The sequence below is a fragment of the Prionailurus bengalensis genome, chromosome D4 (assembly GCF_016509475.1).
Source record: "Prionailurus bengalensis isolate Pbe53 chromosome D4, Fcat_Pben_1.1_paternal_pri, whole genome shotgun sequence".
In the NCBI taxonomy this organism is placed as follows: Eukaryota; Metazoa; Chordata; class Mammalia; order Carnivora; family Felidae; genus Prionailurus; species Prionailurus bengalensis.
Window position 1 is genome coordinate 84,100,390 of NC_057359.1, and position 17,421 is coordinate 84,117,810.

The 17,421-nt window shown below is 38.2% G+C and overlaps 1 protein-coding gene across 3 annotated transcripts in view; it reads right to left on the bottom strand.

Moving 5' to 3' along the window:
- Nucleotides 1–17,421, bottom strand: part of SCAI (suppressor of cancer cell invasion) — a 151,570-nt gene that overhangs the window by 3,300 nt on the left and 130,849 nt on the right. The window contains exons 15-17 of one of the 3 annotated variants that reach the window (XM_043566909.1): nt 17,186–17,258; nt 13,545–13,718; nt 13,258–13,358 (exon numbers count right to left, since the gene is read on the bottom strand). In XM_043566909.1, the coding sequence (XP_043422844.1) occupies nt 13,258–13,358; nt 13,545–13,718; nt 17,186–17,258 (348 nt within the window). Of the gene's footprint in view, nt 1–13,257; nt 13,359–13,544; nt 13,719–16,294; nt 16,439–17,185; nt 17,259–17,421 lie in introns of those variants that run through there. The other 2 variants (XM_043566910.1, XR_006295106.1) reach the window with 2 other exon arrangements.

The window sequence follows — 17,421 nt, forward strand, 5'->3', positions numbered from 1 at the left end:
GGGTGAGCTTATGCCCTGCTTCAGGTGAGCTACAGCCCCACTTCAGGTGACCACAAGTAGTACCACATGGGGAGAACAAGAGCCCTGCTTTGGGTGAACATGAGTCCCACTTCAGGTGAGCCCTGCTTCTCTCTGTTTCTCTCCCTCTCTCTCTCTGCCCCTCATGGGAAGAATCCCTTTCTCTCTCTCCTTCTCCCTCTCTCCCTGCCCTTCATTCACTTGTGACCTCTCAAAAAAACAACAAAACAAAACAAGTCAAAGAAATGTGCAAGTGATTTAACTCCTGCTAGAATAAAGTCCAACATTCTTCTTTTTAATTTTTTTTTCAACGTTTATTTATTTTTGGGACAGAGAGAGACAGAGCATGAACGGGGAAGGGGCAGAGAGAGAGGGAGACAGAATTGGAAACAGGCTCCAGGCTCTGAGCCATCAGCCCAGAGCCCGACGCGGGGCTCGAACTCACGGACTGCGAGATCATGACCTGGCTGAAGTCAGACGCTTAACCGACTGCGCCAGCCAGGCGCCCCAAAGTCCAACATTCTTTAAAGAAAGACAACAAAGTCTAGAATTCAACATCATAAAACTCACAATGCACACACTCTAAGAAAAATTACTAAACATACAAAAAATTAGTAATACAAAACCCCTAACCAGTAGGAAAAATCATAAAAACAAAGCTGTAAATGATAGAGAATATAGTATTAGCAGACAAAGACTTTAGCTCTTACACATACATTTAAGGGCACAAAGAAAACAAAATGAGAAGAGAAATGGAAAATATTAAAAGAATCAAACAGAACTTCCAGGAATGAGAAAAATGTAATTCCTGAAACGAAAAACTAAATGGAAAGGATTAACAGCATATTAGATGCTGTGGAAGAAAACATCAATGAACTTTAAAGACACAGCAATAGAAACTGAAACAGAAAGAGACTTTTTTTTAATGAGGAGCAAATGAAGTGATCTGAAGGTTAGTAACAGGTTGTCTAATATATATGTAACTAAGTTCTAGAGACAATGGAGGAAGAGAGAAAAATATTTGAATAAATCAAGTATTCCAAAATATTCCAAAACTATTCCATAGATCCAAGATGCTCAAGGAACCCCAAGAAAAAAAGAAAGAATGAAAACCATATCAAGGTACACAATTACTAAATTATAGGAAATCAATATGAAGAGAAAATCTTAAAATTACTCAGAGAAAAAAGAAAAGACGAATTACAAATCACAGTAATTAATAGAACGGCATTCAGAAAATCAGTAACAATACAAAAACTGTGAACTACATTATAACAGATATTTACAAAAATTTTCATCTGACAATATGACAGTAGCAGCATGTATGTTTATTTCAAGTGCCCATAGAACATTTACCATAACAGATGACAATCTGGATGATAAAGCAAGTCTCAGTAACTTAAAAGGACTCAAACCATATTAGGTATATTACCTGACCACAAAGGAATTAACAGAGAAATCAGTAAGATAATGATAACTTGAATATTTAGATACAAAACAACATATTCCTACATAACCCATGGTTAAAAAAAAATCAAGAGTAACATAAGGACTGTTCCAGAGAAATAAATAATGAAAGAACTAATCACCACCAGAACTGCACTATAAGAAGTGATAAAAGGGGCGCCTGAATAACTCAGTCAGTTGAGCGTCCAACTTTGGCTCATGTCATGATCTCATGGTTCATGGGTTCAAGCCCCACATCAGGATCAGTGCTGATAGCTCAGAGCCTGGAGTCTGTTTCAGATTCTGTGTCTCCCTTTCCCTCTCTCTGCCCCTCCCCTGCTTGTGCTTACACTCTCTCTCAAAAATAAATAAATAAACATAAAAAAAAAGAAATGATAAAGAAATTCTATAGTAAGAAAAATGATATCAGATGGAAAATCAAGTACAGAAATAAAATAAAATAAAATAAGAAATAAATAAACACACACACACAAAAGTAAAACAACAGAGATAAATCATTAGTGATGTTAACATAAAATTCTAAGACAAAAACCAAACCAAACCTCAATTAATTCAAATGAAGATAAAGGCAGCAGAGAAAGAAAAAAGGTACAAACCACAGTTAGGACAAATAGATAACAAATAATAACATATTTAAATTTTTTTTTAATGTTTATTCTTGAGAGAGTGAGTGAGACAGAGCGTGAGTAGGGGAGGGACAGAGAGAGGGGGACACAGAATCTGAAGCAGGCTCCAGGCTCCGAACTGTCACTACAGAGGCCGATGTAGGGCTCGAACTCATGAACCATGAGATCATGACCTGAGCCAAAGTCAGATGTTCAACTGACTGAGCCACACAGGCGCCCCTAAATAACAGCATTTATTTAAGTCAAGCTATGTTAAAAATTACATTTATTTATTTATTTAATGTTTATTTATTTTTGAGAGAGAGACAGAGTGCGAGTGGGGGAGGGGCAGACAGAGAGGGAGACACAGAATCTGAAGCAGGCTCCAGGCTCCAAGCTGTCAGCACAGAGCCCGACGTGGGGCTCGAACTCACAAACCGTGAGATCATGACCTGAGCTGAAGTTGAATGCTTAACTGACTGAGCCACCCCGGTGCCCCTAAAAATTACATTTAATATAAACATAATTCAAAACTAAAAAATGTCAAAGGAAAGGTAGAGATTCTCAAACTAGAAAAAAAAGCAAGACCTAACTAATGCTATTGAAAAAAAATCCACTTCAAATAAATATAAAGAGAGCCATAGGTTAAAAGAGGAAAAAAGATTGGTCATGCAAACACAAACTAGGAGAAAACAGGTATGGTCATATTAATATAAACCAAATAGACTACAGATCAAGGAATATTGCCACACATAACAACAGACATTTCATAAATGAAGGGGTAATTTCAACAAGAAGATATAACAACCCTACGTATGTATGAACTCAACTTCAGGGGCGCCTGGGTGGCTCAGTCAGTTAAGTGTCCAACTCTTGGTTTTGGCTCAGGTCACGATCTCATTGTTCGCAAGCTCGAGCTCCACGTTGGGCTCTGCACTGTCAGTGCAGAGCCTGCTTGGGATTCTCTCTCCCTCTCTCTCTGACCCTCCCGCACTTGTACTCTCTCTCCCAAAATAAATAAACATAAAACAAATAAAAATAAAAACAGCTTCAAAATGCACAAGCAAAAAACAAAAGCAAAATGAGAAACCAACCAATTCACAATGACAATTAGAGGTTTAGATATTCCCCTGTTAGGGATAGAACAAGCAGACAGAAAATCAGTGAGAATACAGAGGACTTAACACTGTATCCTGCTTCAAATAGTTCAATAACAAATTGAATGAACTGACATTTATATATAACTCCATTTAATAACAGAATACCCATTCTTTTCAAGCACAGATAGAACCTTCATCAAAATAATTCATATGCGGAGTCATAAACAAGTCTCAATGAACTTAAAATTATTTAATAACCGTATTTTTTATTTTTTTAATGTTTATATATTTTTGAGAGAGAGAGAGAGACTGAGCACGAGTAGGGGGGTAGAGCAGAGAGAGAGGAAGACACAGAATCTGAAGCAGCCTCCAGGCTCTGAGCTGTTAGCACAGAGCCTGACACAGGGCTTGAACTCACAAACCACGGGATCATGACCTGACCTGAAGTCGGACGTTTAACCAAATGAGCCACCCAGGCACCCCTAAACTTAAAATTATTTAAATCATACAACTAAAGCAGTGCTTTAAAGGTAAGTACTTGTATTAGAAGAGAAAAAAGGTTTCAGATCTAAGATAAAAAATACAGAAATTAAAAGGGCAACTTAAAATGAATGTACAGTTGGGGCACTTGGGTAGCTCACTCAGTTGAGTACCCGACTTCGGCTCAGGTCATGATCTCCTGGTTTGTGAGTTCAAGCCCTGCATAGGGCTCTGTGCTGACAGCACAGAGCCTGGAGTCTGCTTCAGATTCTGTGTCTCCCTCTTTCTCTGCCCCTCCCCTGCTGGTGCTCTGTCTCTCAAAGACAAATAAACATAAAAAAAAAATTTTTTTAAAAAGAAGAGAGAAAAGTTTTCAGATCTTAGCTTAAAAATATAGAAATTAGGGGCGCCTGGGTGGCGCAGTCGGTTAAGCGTCCGACTTCAGCCAGGTCACGATCTCGCGGTCCGTGAGTTCGAGCCCCGCGTCGGGCTCTGGGCTGATGGCTCAGAGCCTGGAGCTTGTTTCTGATTCTGTGTCTCCCTCTCTCTCTGCCCCTCCCCCGTTCATGCTCTGTCTCTCTCTGTCCCAAAAATAAATAAACGTTGAAAAAAATTAAAAAAAAAAATATATATAGAAATTAAAAGAAAGTACAGTTGGGGCACTTGGGCAGCTCAGGGAGTTGAGTGCCCGACTTTGGCTTAGGTCATGATCTCATGGTTTGTGAGTTTGAGGCCCACATTGGGCTCAATGCCGTCACTGTCAGTGCAGAGCCTGCTTTGGATCCTCTGTCCCCTACTCTGTGCCCCTCCCCCGCTTGTGCTCTCCCAAAAATAAATATTAAAAATAAATAAATAAATAAATAAATAAATAAATAAATAAATAAATGTCAAAGTTATGATGGTCATTTAAAAAAAAAAGATAGATAAACCATAAAATGCCTAGGAATAAATCTACCCAAAGAGGTGAAAAATCTATACACTGAAAAGTATAGAAAGCTTATGAAAGAAATTGAAGAAGACACAAAGAAATGGAAAAAGATTCCATGCTCATGGATAGGAAGAACAAATATTGTTAAAATGTCGATATTACCCAAAGCAATCTACATATTCAACGCAATCCCTATCAAAGTAACACCAGCATTCTTCACAGAGCTAGAACAAATAATCCTAAAATTTGTATGGAATCAGAAAAGACCCCGAATAGCCAAAGCAATCTTGAAAAAGAAAACCAAAGCAAGAGGCATCGCAATCCCAGACTTCAAGCTATACTACAAAGCTGTAATCATCAAGATAGTATGGTACTGGCACAAGAACAGACACTCAGATCAATGGAATAGAATAGAGAACCCAGAAATGGACCCACAAACGTATGGGCAACTAATCTTTGACAAAGCAGGAAAGAATATCCAATGGAATAAAGACATTCTCTTTAGCAAGTGGTGCTGGGAAAACTGGACAGCGACATGCAGAAGAATGAACCTGGACCACTTTCTTACACCATACACAAAAATAAACTCAAAGTGGATGAAAGGCCTCAACGTAAGACAGGAAGCCATCAAAGTCCTCGAAGAGAAAGCAGGCAAAAACCTCTTTGATTTTGCCCGCAGCAATTTCTTAATCAACACGTCTCCAGAGGCAAGGGAAACAAAAGCAAAAATGAACTCCTGGGACCTCATCAAAATAAAAAGCTTCTGCACAGTGAAGGAAACAATCATTAAAACTAAAAGACAACCGACAGAATGGGAGAAGATATTTGCAAATGACGTATCAGATAAATGGTTAGGATCCAAAATCTACAAAGAACTTATCAAACTCAACACCCAAAAAACAAATAATCCAGTGAAGAAATGGGCAAAAGACATGAATGGACACTTCTCCAAAGAAGACATCCAGGTGGCCAACTGACACATGAAAAAAATGCTCAACAACACTCATCATTAGGGAAATACAAATCAAAACCACAATGAGATACCACTTTACACCTGTCAGAATGGCTAACATTAACAACTCAGGCGACAACAGATGTTGGCGAGGATGTGGAGAAAGAGGATCTCTTTTGCATTGTTGGTGGGAATGCAATCTGGTGCAGTCACTCTGGAAAATAGTATGGAGGTTCCTCAAAAAACTAAAAATAGAACTACCCTACAACCCAGCAATTGCACTACTAGGAATTCATCCAAGGGATACAGGTGTGCTGTTTCGAAGGGACACATGCACCCCCATGTTTATAGCAGCACTATCGACAATAGCCAAAGGATGGAAAGAGCCCATATGTCCATCGATGGATGAATGGATAAAGAAAATGTGGTATATATATACAATGGAGTATTACTCGGCAATCAAAAAGAATGAAATCTTGCCATTTGCAACTACGTGGATGGAATTGGAGGGTATTATGCTAAGAGAAATTAGTCAGAGAAAGACAAAAAATCACATGACTTCACTCAAATGAGGACTTTAAGAGACAAAGCAGATGAACATAAGGGAAGGGAAACAAAAATAATACAAAAACAGGGAGGGGACAAAATAAAAGAGACTCATAAATATGGAGAACAAACTGAGGGTTGCTGGAGGGGTTGTGGGAGGGGGGATGGGCTAAATGGGTAAGGGGCATTAAGGAATCTACTCCTGAAATCATTGCTTCACTATATACTAATTTGGATGTAAATTTTAAAAAATAAAAAATAAAGTTAAATTAAAAAAAAGATAGATAGCTAAATAAATAAATAAAATGAAAGTACAGTTGACTTTTTTTTAACAGTAAGTACCCAATTTAATCACTTTGCATCCATACACAGACCCACATATCTTCACTTACATATTTCATCACATAAAGGGTCCATAATTCTCTGCCTTGCTGAAATAGATGTCTCCTGCAAGGGTTTGTAGGTGATTTTCTTACTTATTTTCTGGTCAGTTAAATTCAGTGTTCATATTTCTGCTGTTTGCTTTATTTTTTTAAAATATTTTTTTATTTAATTAAAAAAATTTTTTTATAATTTACATCCAAATTAGTTAGCATACAGTTGACTCTTGAACAATGCTGGAGTTAGGAGTGTCAACGCCAGCATAGTTGAAAATTCACGTATAACTTTACAGGGTGCCTGGTTGGCTCAGTTAGTAGAGCATGCAACTCTTTTTTTTTTTTTTTTGGATTTCAGAGTTGAAAGTTCGAGCTCCACACCGGGTGTAGATATAACTTGAAAAATAAAATCTTAAAAAAAAAAGGAAAAAAAGAAATCCACGTACAATTTTAGAGTCCCTAAAATTAACCAATAAGAAAAACAGGGGAGCGTGGGTGGTTCATTTGGTTGATCATCCATCCGACTCTTGATTTTGGCTCAGGTTGTGATCTCATAGTTGGTGAGTTCAGAGCCCCACATCAGACTGTGCTGACACCACGGAGTCTGCTTGAGATTCTGTCTCCCTCTCTCTCTCAAAAATAATTAAATAGGAGTGCCTGGGTGGCTCAGTTGGTTAAGCACCTGACTTCGGCTCAGGTCATGATCTCGTGGTCCGAGAGTTCAAGCCCTGCGTCGGGCTCTGTGCTGAAAGCTCAGAGTCTGGAGCCTGTTTCAGATTCTGTGTCTCCCTCTCTGCCCCTCCCCCACTCACATCTGTCTCTCTCTTTCTCAAAATAATAAATAAACATTAAAAACTTAAAAAGAAAACATTAAAAAACAAAACTGGGGTGCCTGGGTGGCTCAGTCGGTTAAGTGGCCAATTTCGGCTCAGGTCATGATGTCACAGTTTGTGAGTTTGAGCCCCCCGTGTCAGGCTCTGTGCTGACAGTTCAGAACCTGGAGCCTGCTTCAGATTCTGTGTCTCCCTCTGTCTCTGCCTCTCCCCTGCTTGTGCTCTATCTCTCTCTGTCTCTCAAAAAATGAACAAATGTTAAAAAAAAAAAAATTGAAAAAAAAAAACAACTAAGAAAAACAGAAAACATGAACAGCTTTTGAAATTGAATTCATTAATTTAAAACCTTCCACAAAAGAAAACCCCAGGTCCAGATGGCTTCACTGATAAATACTATCATCAATCTTTCAAGGAAGAAATAATATCAATCCTAAAGAAGCTTTAAGAAAGAGAGAAAAATGAAACACATCCCAACTCATTTTATTTATTTTTATTTTTTTAATGTTTATTTATTTTTGAGAGAGAGAGAGAGACAGATTACGAGCAGGGGAGGAGCAGAGAGAGAGGGAGACACAGAACCTGAAGCAGGCTCCAGGCTCTGAGATGTCAGCACAGAGCCTGATGAGGGGCTCAAACCCACGAACCATGAGATCATGACCTGAGCTGAAGTTGGATGCTTAACCGACTGAGCCACTTAGGGGTCCCAACATCCCAACTCAATTTATGAAGTCAGGAATACCCTGATAACAAAACCCCACAAAGACATTACAAGAATAGAAAATGAAGTACCATATTCATTCATGACAACAGATGCAAAGATCCACAATGAAATGCTAGCAAACTGAATCCAGCAATGCAAAAGCGTAATACATGACCATAAGATATCATTAACTCAGATATACAAGGCTGAACTTACTATTAGAAAAATCAACCAATGCTATTCATCATGTTAACAGAATTAATATATATCAGGTCAATTAATGAAGCAAAAAAGTATTTGACAATCTTTCTGATAAAAAGACTCAGCAGATTAGGAACAGAGAAGGGGGCTCAGTCAACCTAAACAGGGCATTTATGAAAAACCAACAGTCAACATCAGAATTTATGGCAAAAGACTAAATATTTTTCCCCCAAATCAGGAACAAGGTAAGGATATCCATTCTCACTACTTCTAGTCAACATTTTACCAGAAGACCTAACCCTGAAATAAAGCACAAAAATAAAAACAAAACAAACAAAAGCCCATCATAATAAAAGGCATATAGATTGGAAACGAAGAAGTAAAACTGTTCTTGCTTGGGGTGTGTGGGTGGCTCAGTTGGTTAGGCGTTCAACTTCGGCTCAGGTCATGATCTAGTGGTTCATGAGATCGAGCCCTGCGTTGGGCTCTGTGCTGACAGCTCAGAGCCCGGAGTCTGCTTCAGATTGTGGTCTCCCTCTCTCTTTGCCCCTCTCTGGCTCATACTCTATCTCCCTCTCAAAATAAACATTAAAAAAAATTTTTTTAAACTGTTTTTACTTGATGGTGACAGGATCATGTACATATGAAATCTTAACGAATGTATAAAAAAGCTAACGGAACTAATATTTCAATTCAGCAAGACTGCAAGGAAACAACAATGTTAAAAACAGCAGTATTTCTATATATTAGCAAAAAATAATTCAAAAATGAAATAAAAAATACAATTCTATTTACAGTACATCACTAAACTTGAAATACTCTGGAATAAATTTATTTATTTATTTATTTATTTTTTAATGTTTATTTATTTTTGAGACAGAGAGAGACACAGCATGAACGGGGGAGGGTCAGAGAGACAGGGAGACACAGAATCCGAAGCAGGCTCCAGGCTCTGAGCTGTCAGCACAGAGCCCGACGCGGGGCTCGAACCCACGAACCGTGAGATCATGACCTGAGCCGAAGTCGGATGCCCAATCAACTGAGCCACCCAGGCACCCCTGGAATAAATTTATTAAGATACATGTAAGACCTATAAGATGAGAACCACAAAACGCTGCTGAGAGAAACGAAAGACCTAAATAAATGGGGCAATATACCACAGTCATTGACTGGAAGACCCAATATTATGAAAATACAATTCACCACAGATTGGTTAGAAAGATTAAATATAGTCCCATTCAAAATGTGAAGCTGATGCTAAATTTCAAATAGATATGCAAAGGAACCAGAACAACCAAAAGGCTTAAACTTTAGAGGGGTTCACATATAGGATTTTAAGAATTAGTATAAAACTAGAATAACCAAGGCAGTAGTGTATTGCAGAAAAATGCTATAGGTCAATGGAACAGAATTTAGAGTCCAGAAATATCTCTATACATACACGGTTGACAGATTTTCAAAAATGTTACACCAGTAACTCAATGCAAAAAGGATAATCTTTTCAACAAACTATACTAAAATAGTTCATATCCATATGAAAGAAAGTACCATTAACCTTTACCTCACACTGTAAACCAAAGTAACTCAAATAGATCACAGACCTAAATGTAAACACTAAAGCTATTAAAACTAGAAGCACACGTAGAAAAAAATCTTTGTGACTTTGGAATAGGCGAGCATTTCTTGGATAAAACAAGCCACAAAAAAAGAAAAAAAAATTGGTTAGTTGAAACTTCATCACAAATTTAAAAGTTTAGTCTTCAAAAGCCACTGTTAAGAAGAGAAAAAGGCAACCAGTGAATACAGCAAAATATAGCTGATAAGTACATGAAAAGATGTCTAATATCACATTATTAATGAATATCACATTATTCAGTGAAATGCAAATTGCAACTACAATGAGAAAACACTATAAATCCACAAAAATGGTTGAAATTTAAGACTGGCAACACCAAATGCTGGCAAGGATATAAAGAAACTTTTGTTATATATTGTTGCTGGAAATATAAAATGGTACAAATACTCTAAGAAGAAGTCTGGCAGTTTCTTACAAAAGTAAACACATACATACTCTATGACGAAGAAAATTCAAAACATATGTCTGAGCAGACTTGTACAAGAATGTTCATAGCCACTTTATTTATAATAGTCAAAAATTTAAAACTGCCCAGGTGTTCATCAAAGGGAGAAGGCCTAAATAAACTGTGGTATTTTCAGACAATGGATTACTACTCAGTAGTAAAGACGAACGAGCTACTTATACATGAAACATGGATTAATCTCAAGAACAACGTGTTTGGTCAAAGAAGGTTTACACAAAAGAATCTATACTGTATAATTCAACTTTATGAATAGGTAAAACTAAGTTAGAGTGAACATAATAAAAATAGCATTGCCTCTGGGGTAATGGGTACTGGACTGATTGGAAAAGGGTGTAGAGAGAATTATCTGGACTGGTGCTATGTTGTATAACGTGATTGGTTTGAGTTACACAGGTATATGTATTTGTCAAAATGCGCCTCATAGCACAGGTTAGTTTTGTGCACTTCAATGTATATGAACTTTACATTAAAGAAAGAATAGGGGTGCCCGAGTGGGTCAATCGGTTAAGTGTCCAACTTCGGCTCAGGTCATGATCTCATGGTTTGTGGGTTCAAGCCCCTTGTCGGGCTCTCTGCTGACAGCTTGGAGCCTGGAGCCTGCTTCAGATTCTGTGTCCCCCCCAAGTCTCTCTACTCCTCCCCTGCTCGCACTCTGTCTCTGTCTCTCTGTTTCAAAAAATGAATAAACATTACAAAAAAAAAAAAGAATATATAGGGGCACCTGGGTGGTTCGGTTAGTTAACCATCTGACTCTTGATTTTGTCTCAGGTCATGATCCCACGGTTCATGAGTTCGAGCCCCACATTTGGCTCTTTGCTGACAGTGTGGAATTTGCTAGGGATTCTCTCTCTCCCTCTCTCTATCTGCCCCTCCTCTGCTTACTCTCTCTCAAAGTAAATAAATTTAAAAAATTAAAAAGAAAGAGTATATATATGTCATTTATTTATTTATTTAATATTTTTTAATATTTATTTATTCTTGAGAGAGACAGAGCATGAGCGGGGGAGGGGCAGAGTGAGAGAGGGACACTGAATCTGAAGCAGGCTCCTGGCTCTGTCAGCACAGAGCCCAACGCGGGGCTCAAACTCACGAGCCGTGAGATCATGACCTGAGCCGAAGTCGGACGCTTAATCTCAACTGACTGAGCCACCCAGGCACCCCTATGTCAGTTATTCATATGCATGATGAAGTGTTTGGAGGTAAAGGCTATTGATGTCTACCATTTATTTCAAAATGCATCAAAAAATGAGATAAACTGATGAATGGAAAGAGGAATGGGTAAATGGACAAACATTCCAAAGCAAATATACCAAAATGTTTAGCTGAAGAATCTAGCTAGTGTATATATATGGATATTCACTGTACAATTTTTTTCATGTTTAAAATCACCATAAAAAAACGGAAAAAAATCAACATATTTTAAAACTAAAAGTTACAAGAGACTTAAAAATGTTCAGGCATATCTGAAAAAAACCCAAATGTTACTTATAGAAATGAAACGTATAATGGCTAAAATTTTTAGAAAGTCAATGAACAGTGTTATGTTGTTACACGAATTCACAGAAAAAAAAACAAACCACTTAATAGCAAAATGGACCAAAGGCCTGAACAAACTCTTTACAAACAAGAACACAGAGGGGCACCTGGGTGGCTCAGTCGGTTGAGCGTCCTACTTCAGCTCAGGTCATGACTGGTTTGTGAATTTGAACCCCGCATCAGGCTCAGAACCTGGAGCCTGCTTCGGATTCTGTGTCTACCTCTCTCTCTGTTCCTCCCCTGCTCACACTTTGTCTCTCACTCTCTCTCAAAAATAAACGAACACTGGGGCACCTGGGTGGCTCAGTCGGTTGAGCGTCCGACTTCAGCTCAGGTCATGATCTCACACTCTGTGAGTTCGAGCCCCGCATCGGGCTCTGTGCTGGCAGCTCAGAGCCTGGAGCCTGCTTCAGATTCTGTGTCTCCCTCTCTCTCTGCCCCTCCCCTGCTCATGCTCTGTCTCTCTCTGTCTCAAAAATAAATAAAAACATTAAAAAAATAAAATAAATGAACATTAAAAAAAATTAAAGAAAAAGAACACAGAACAATATGTGAAAAGTTGCTCAACCTCAAAGCAATCTCAGAAATAAAAATTAAAGCCACAGTGAGCTATGACTTTATACCCATTAGGCATACATGATATAAAGTAAGACCGCAACCCGGGCTGGAGAGGACTAGCGCAACAATAACTCTTACATACTGCTGCTGAGCGTAAACTGAGATGACCACTTTGCAAAACCGTCTGGCATCACCTAGTAAAGTTGAAGATACTTACGTCATCTGACCTCATATTCCACTGTAGGTATAGTCCCCATAGAAAGGCTTACATGTGTGTACCAGGGAACTGACGGAAGGTTTTACAGTGGCATTGTTTACAATAATAAAAAACTGGAAACAACCTAAATGTCATCATCAGTAGAATAGATGAGAAATTTCTGATATACAGTCAAACAATGGAATCCTATAGGGCAGTGAAAACAAATGAATGAAAGCTACAGTTGTCATCAACTTGGCTCAGTCTCAGGAATAAAATAGCAGGTGAAAAAAGAGCAAGCTGTAGAAGAATACATACATCGTGGATCCATCCCTATGCTGTGCAGGAATCCAAACACATGTGGCAAAACCATAAAGATGAATGCTAAGTATAAAGTTCAGGATTTTAATTTCATTTGAGAGAGAGAGAGGACCTGGGAAGGGCCTAAAAGGTAATGAAAATGTTCTACTTCTTAAACTGGATGTTGAGTTTTCAGATGTATTTTATATTGGTCATCATTATATGTTACATATTCATTTGTAAATGCCTTTGGATCTATTCAAATTGTATTTAATGTAACATACTTAATAAAATATAATACATGATTCTTAAATTCCTTAAATGGTAAAATTGGTCATTAATAATATTCTTTGCCTACCCGAAAAATCTTGTGCATCCTCATGGTGGCTGAACAAAAGATAAATCTTGTGAGGAGCAAGCGAAGAAACTCATCTCCAAAAAACTGGAGAAATGCCTGATCTGCAAAAAGGAGAAAGATGACAGTAAAAAGATGCTTAAAAGGAAAACACATTTCAAGGGGAAGAAAGATCAGGAAAACCTTCTCAACTTTTCTGCCTTCAACAAATACCTTTAAAAATTCAAACAATTTCAAAAATTTAAGAACCGTTATAGTATGTTAAGTGTGCAGTTAGATTAGTAGGGTACCTATTGAACGTGAATGGGTCAGTAGCTGGGCAATATCGCGGTTGATTTTTCGAAGATATTCTTGACACTTTTCCCATAGGCCTCTGCGCATGCTTGACAATCCAGAGACAAATAGGAAGGCCATTAGAGGATTGTTCAAAAAGAGAGTGAAGAGGCTACCTCGTTGAGATTGATCTGTAATAACAAACATGTTATATATAGAGACAACAGTTTTGCAAAAAATAAGAGATGCATTTGAGGAGTAATTTAATATAGTGACAATGTATTAAATTTATATCATTAAATCACAACAAAGTAGATTCTGCATGTAACTAGAAAAACATCCCAGGCACACTACTTTCTGCTGAACAAACTTACGATAGAGCCTAGTATAAACTTAAGAGAAATGGAAAAGGTACATATTCCTTTGCCTTTTTCACTCCAACTAACAAATTTCATCCAAATACGGCAAGTACGTGGGCAGTTCATGATAGCATTCTCTGAGTACTAGAATTGGCAATCTTTTTCACTCTCCTTTAGTAGTTGCTCTTTCTCTGCCTATCCCTTAAATATCAGTATTTTCTTTCTTTCCCCCTACACAATGCTGATCTCACCTACTCCCATAATTTCAGTTATCACATGCCAACTAATTCCCAGTTCTCTTATCTGCAGCCTAGATTGAGCTTGCTAGGTCTAGGACTGCATTGTCCTGCTGTAGCTACTGGGCATTTAAAATGTGTCCAAACTGAGGTGCACCGTGTAGTATAAAATATATGTGGGATTTCAAAGCCTCAGTACAAAAAGATATATTAATGTTAATTTTGCCTGTTTCTTTCTACTTTTTTTGAAATGTGGCTACTAGAAAACTTAAAATTATAAGTGAATTACATTGTCTTTCTATTGAACAGAATTGCTCAAGACTACAATACTCAACCTAGGTCTCAAAGGTAACCTCCAACCCAACATGTCAGAAACTGAAAGCAAATTCTTCCCTCTTTTGTTCTCTACAAATCTGCTTCTTACCATCATTTCTACCAGCATCTCAGCCAGAAACCCGGAAGTCCATCCCTGCCTCCTTCCTCTCCCTTATTCCCTCATATCTAGTCCATCGCCAAATCCTGTTGGCTCTCTGGGGTTAGTATCTTTTGAAGCCGCCACCATCTCCCTATTTCCATCAATGTTCTTCTCCAATTCATTCTCCACAAGGTGGCCTGAATGCTCTTCCAGGCTACTCTTCTGTTCACAATCTTTTGATGATACCCCACTGTCCTCCAGTTAAATTTCTTCACAAATCCTAAAAGGTTTTCCATGATTCGGCCACACAATCCCACACCCTACCCTTCCGCTAGCAGGAAGTACTTATATTTCTCTAAATATTTCATAAACTGGGGTGCCTGGCTGGCTCAGTCGGGAGAGCATGTGACTCTTGATCTCAAGGTTGTAAGTTCGAACCCCACGTTGCATGTAGAGATGACTTAAAAATAAAATCTTAAAAAAAAAATGTTCCATGAGCTCTCATCACAGTGGTCTTATGTCGGGGCTCACACACTATTGCTCTGCTAGAACAAGCCTCATATAATTCAATATATCCTTCAACTTTAACATCTTTTTATCCACTTTCTTCACCTTCAAGGGCCAGTTAGGAGTTCCTCTATGTGTTCCATGTGCTTGCTCCTATGAAACACCTAAAAGAAATGCATCTTTGGCGAGATATTTGGCTGTGTGAGGAGCATACTGTGTTGTGTGGGTTAGAGTGTTATCCCCAGTGCCCAGCACAGGACCTCATAAATAAATGCTGAGTAAAGGTTTGTTGATAAATCATGCAACTCATGGTTACAGAAAGAACTCTACACTTTATTATTATTTTATTTATTTTTTTATTGTTTATTTATTTTTGAGAGACAGAGCATGAATGGGAGAGGGCAGAGAGAGAGGGGGACAGAGAACTTCAAGCAGGCTCCAGGCTCTGAACTGTCAGCACAGAACCCGATGTGGGGCTTGGACTCATGAACCATGAGATCATGACCTGAGCCAAAGTCAGACACTTAACCGACTGAGCCACCCAGATGCCCCAGAACTGTATACTTTAGATACCAGAGGGGCAGTAATCTAATTAGACCTTCCAAATACTTAGGTATCCGCTAGTTCTGTGTCCCGATAGGCCAAATTTGAGGGATTAAAGGTCTGAGCTTTCTAGCACAAAGATACGATACTAAACTAAAAACTGTTAAGGACATACACCACAACTGAGCAGAGTAGTAAGCATTAAGAATAATGATAGTTTAAAAAATGATAGTACATCCTGAATACTTACTGTATATCCAGAATTATTTAACAAGGAGGTACTATTATTATCTCCATTTGATAGGAAAGAAACTGAGGCACAGAATGGCTAAGTAACTTCCCAAGGTCACATAGCGAGTAAGTGGTTAAGTTGGGATTTAAATTCAGTTTGCCTCCAGGGCCTGGTGTTTTTACCCTCTCTACAGTAAAGCCTTTTGGACCAAATAATCTTGGTATTAACACATCAGATCATGCAATTTTAAACAAAGCTGCATCTTGATAGGACAAATTGGTAGGAAAACGCACTCTTAAATAACTGGAAGAGGTTATATTTCTCCAGAAATGATAACAAACACGTTAACAAAGTCCTCAAAGCAGGAGAATTTTACCGTTGTTTGAAGGTAAGTTTTATCCCTTAGTAATTTGGCTTTTGGATACATGAACTTAATATTTCTACATGTTCTTCCCTGTTAAATAGCAAAACTTACCTTAAAACAACGGTGAAAAGTCTCCAGCTTCTCTCAGGCTTTCAAATGCTGACCATCACTTCCTGTGTCAAACTATGTCAGCAGACAGGACTTCTGGCTGGGAAGTAGCAGTAAAATGCCATCTCCCACAGAGAGACATCAGCACTATTCGCAGTCAGGGAGATAGTGAAACAGTGACAAGAACTGCTAAAACAGTGTTAGGTTTGTTTAGTTTTTACCTAGCTTAATGACTGGGAGTTAGAGTTCGATTTTAGTGTTGTTTATCGAGGATAAATTATTAAAGACAAAGTCTTTCATTTCTCAGCCATCTGAGAAACAGCCAAAACACTGGCACACTGTCTCCCTGGCACACTGAAAAGAGGTTCTTTTATTTAAAAAATACAACAAAGTAAAAATGTGAATAAAAGAAACCCTTAAGTTGTGCCAGTTGGGTTCTCCGAACTCTTAGGCAGAGGCTGAGAAGTTTTCTAGACCAGAAATCTCATGGTCTTAGAAGATGCCTAAATTAGGTAGCCAGAGATATAGGAAATCATGCTATATGAATGATGACAGGCAGACCAGAACAAAAAACAAAGCAAAACAATACCTGCCAAACAAATTGTAAAATTCACAAATCACGAATTCCCCAACAGTAAGGGACCACAAACCATATTTTTCTCAGGGACGATTTATCATTTCTTTCAGAATTATCTCAAGACCTAATGGTAGCACATTAAAGAAGTCTAGTCGTTGGCAAGACTTCTGGGTGTATTTCACAGTGAAAGCTGCCACATGAAATACTATAAAGCCACATGTGATCATTATAGGTTGGGAAGACAGAGATCAGTATTATTCAAAATGTACACAGTAGTTATCTGCAACCTACTGATATAACAGGTAACGACAACGTACCTTGTAAAGCCTTTGGATACGCTGTAGGAGAAAGCAAGCAGACTAGTGGCTGTCCAAATAAGTTTGTGAAATTCTGTAACATAAGAATTTAAAACTTTCATTAAAGATTTGGCCAAAGATAGTTACTTTCTGTAACAAAGATAGTAGTTTTTCAAAGTACATCGTTAGTGTACAGATAGGGCCCTTTTACTCATAGACAGATGCAGAAACATCAGTAACAGCTGAAGAGACTGCCA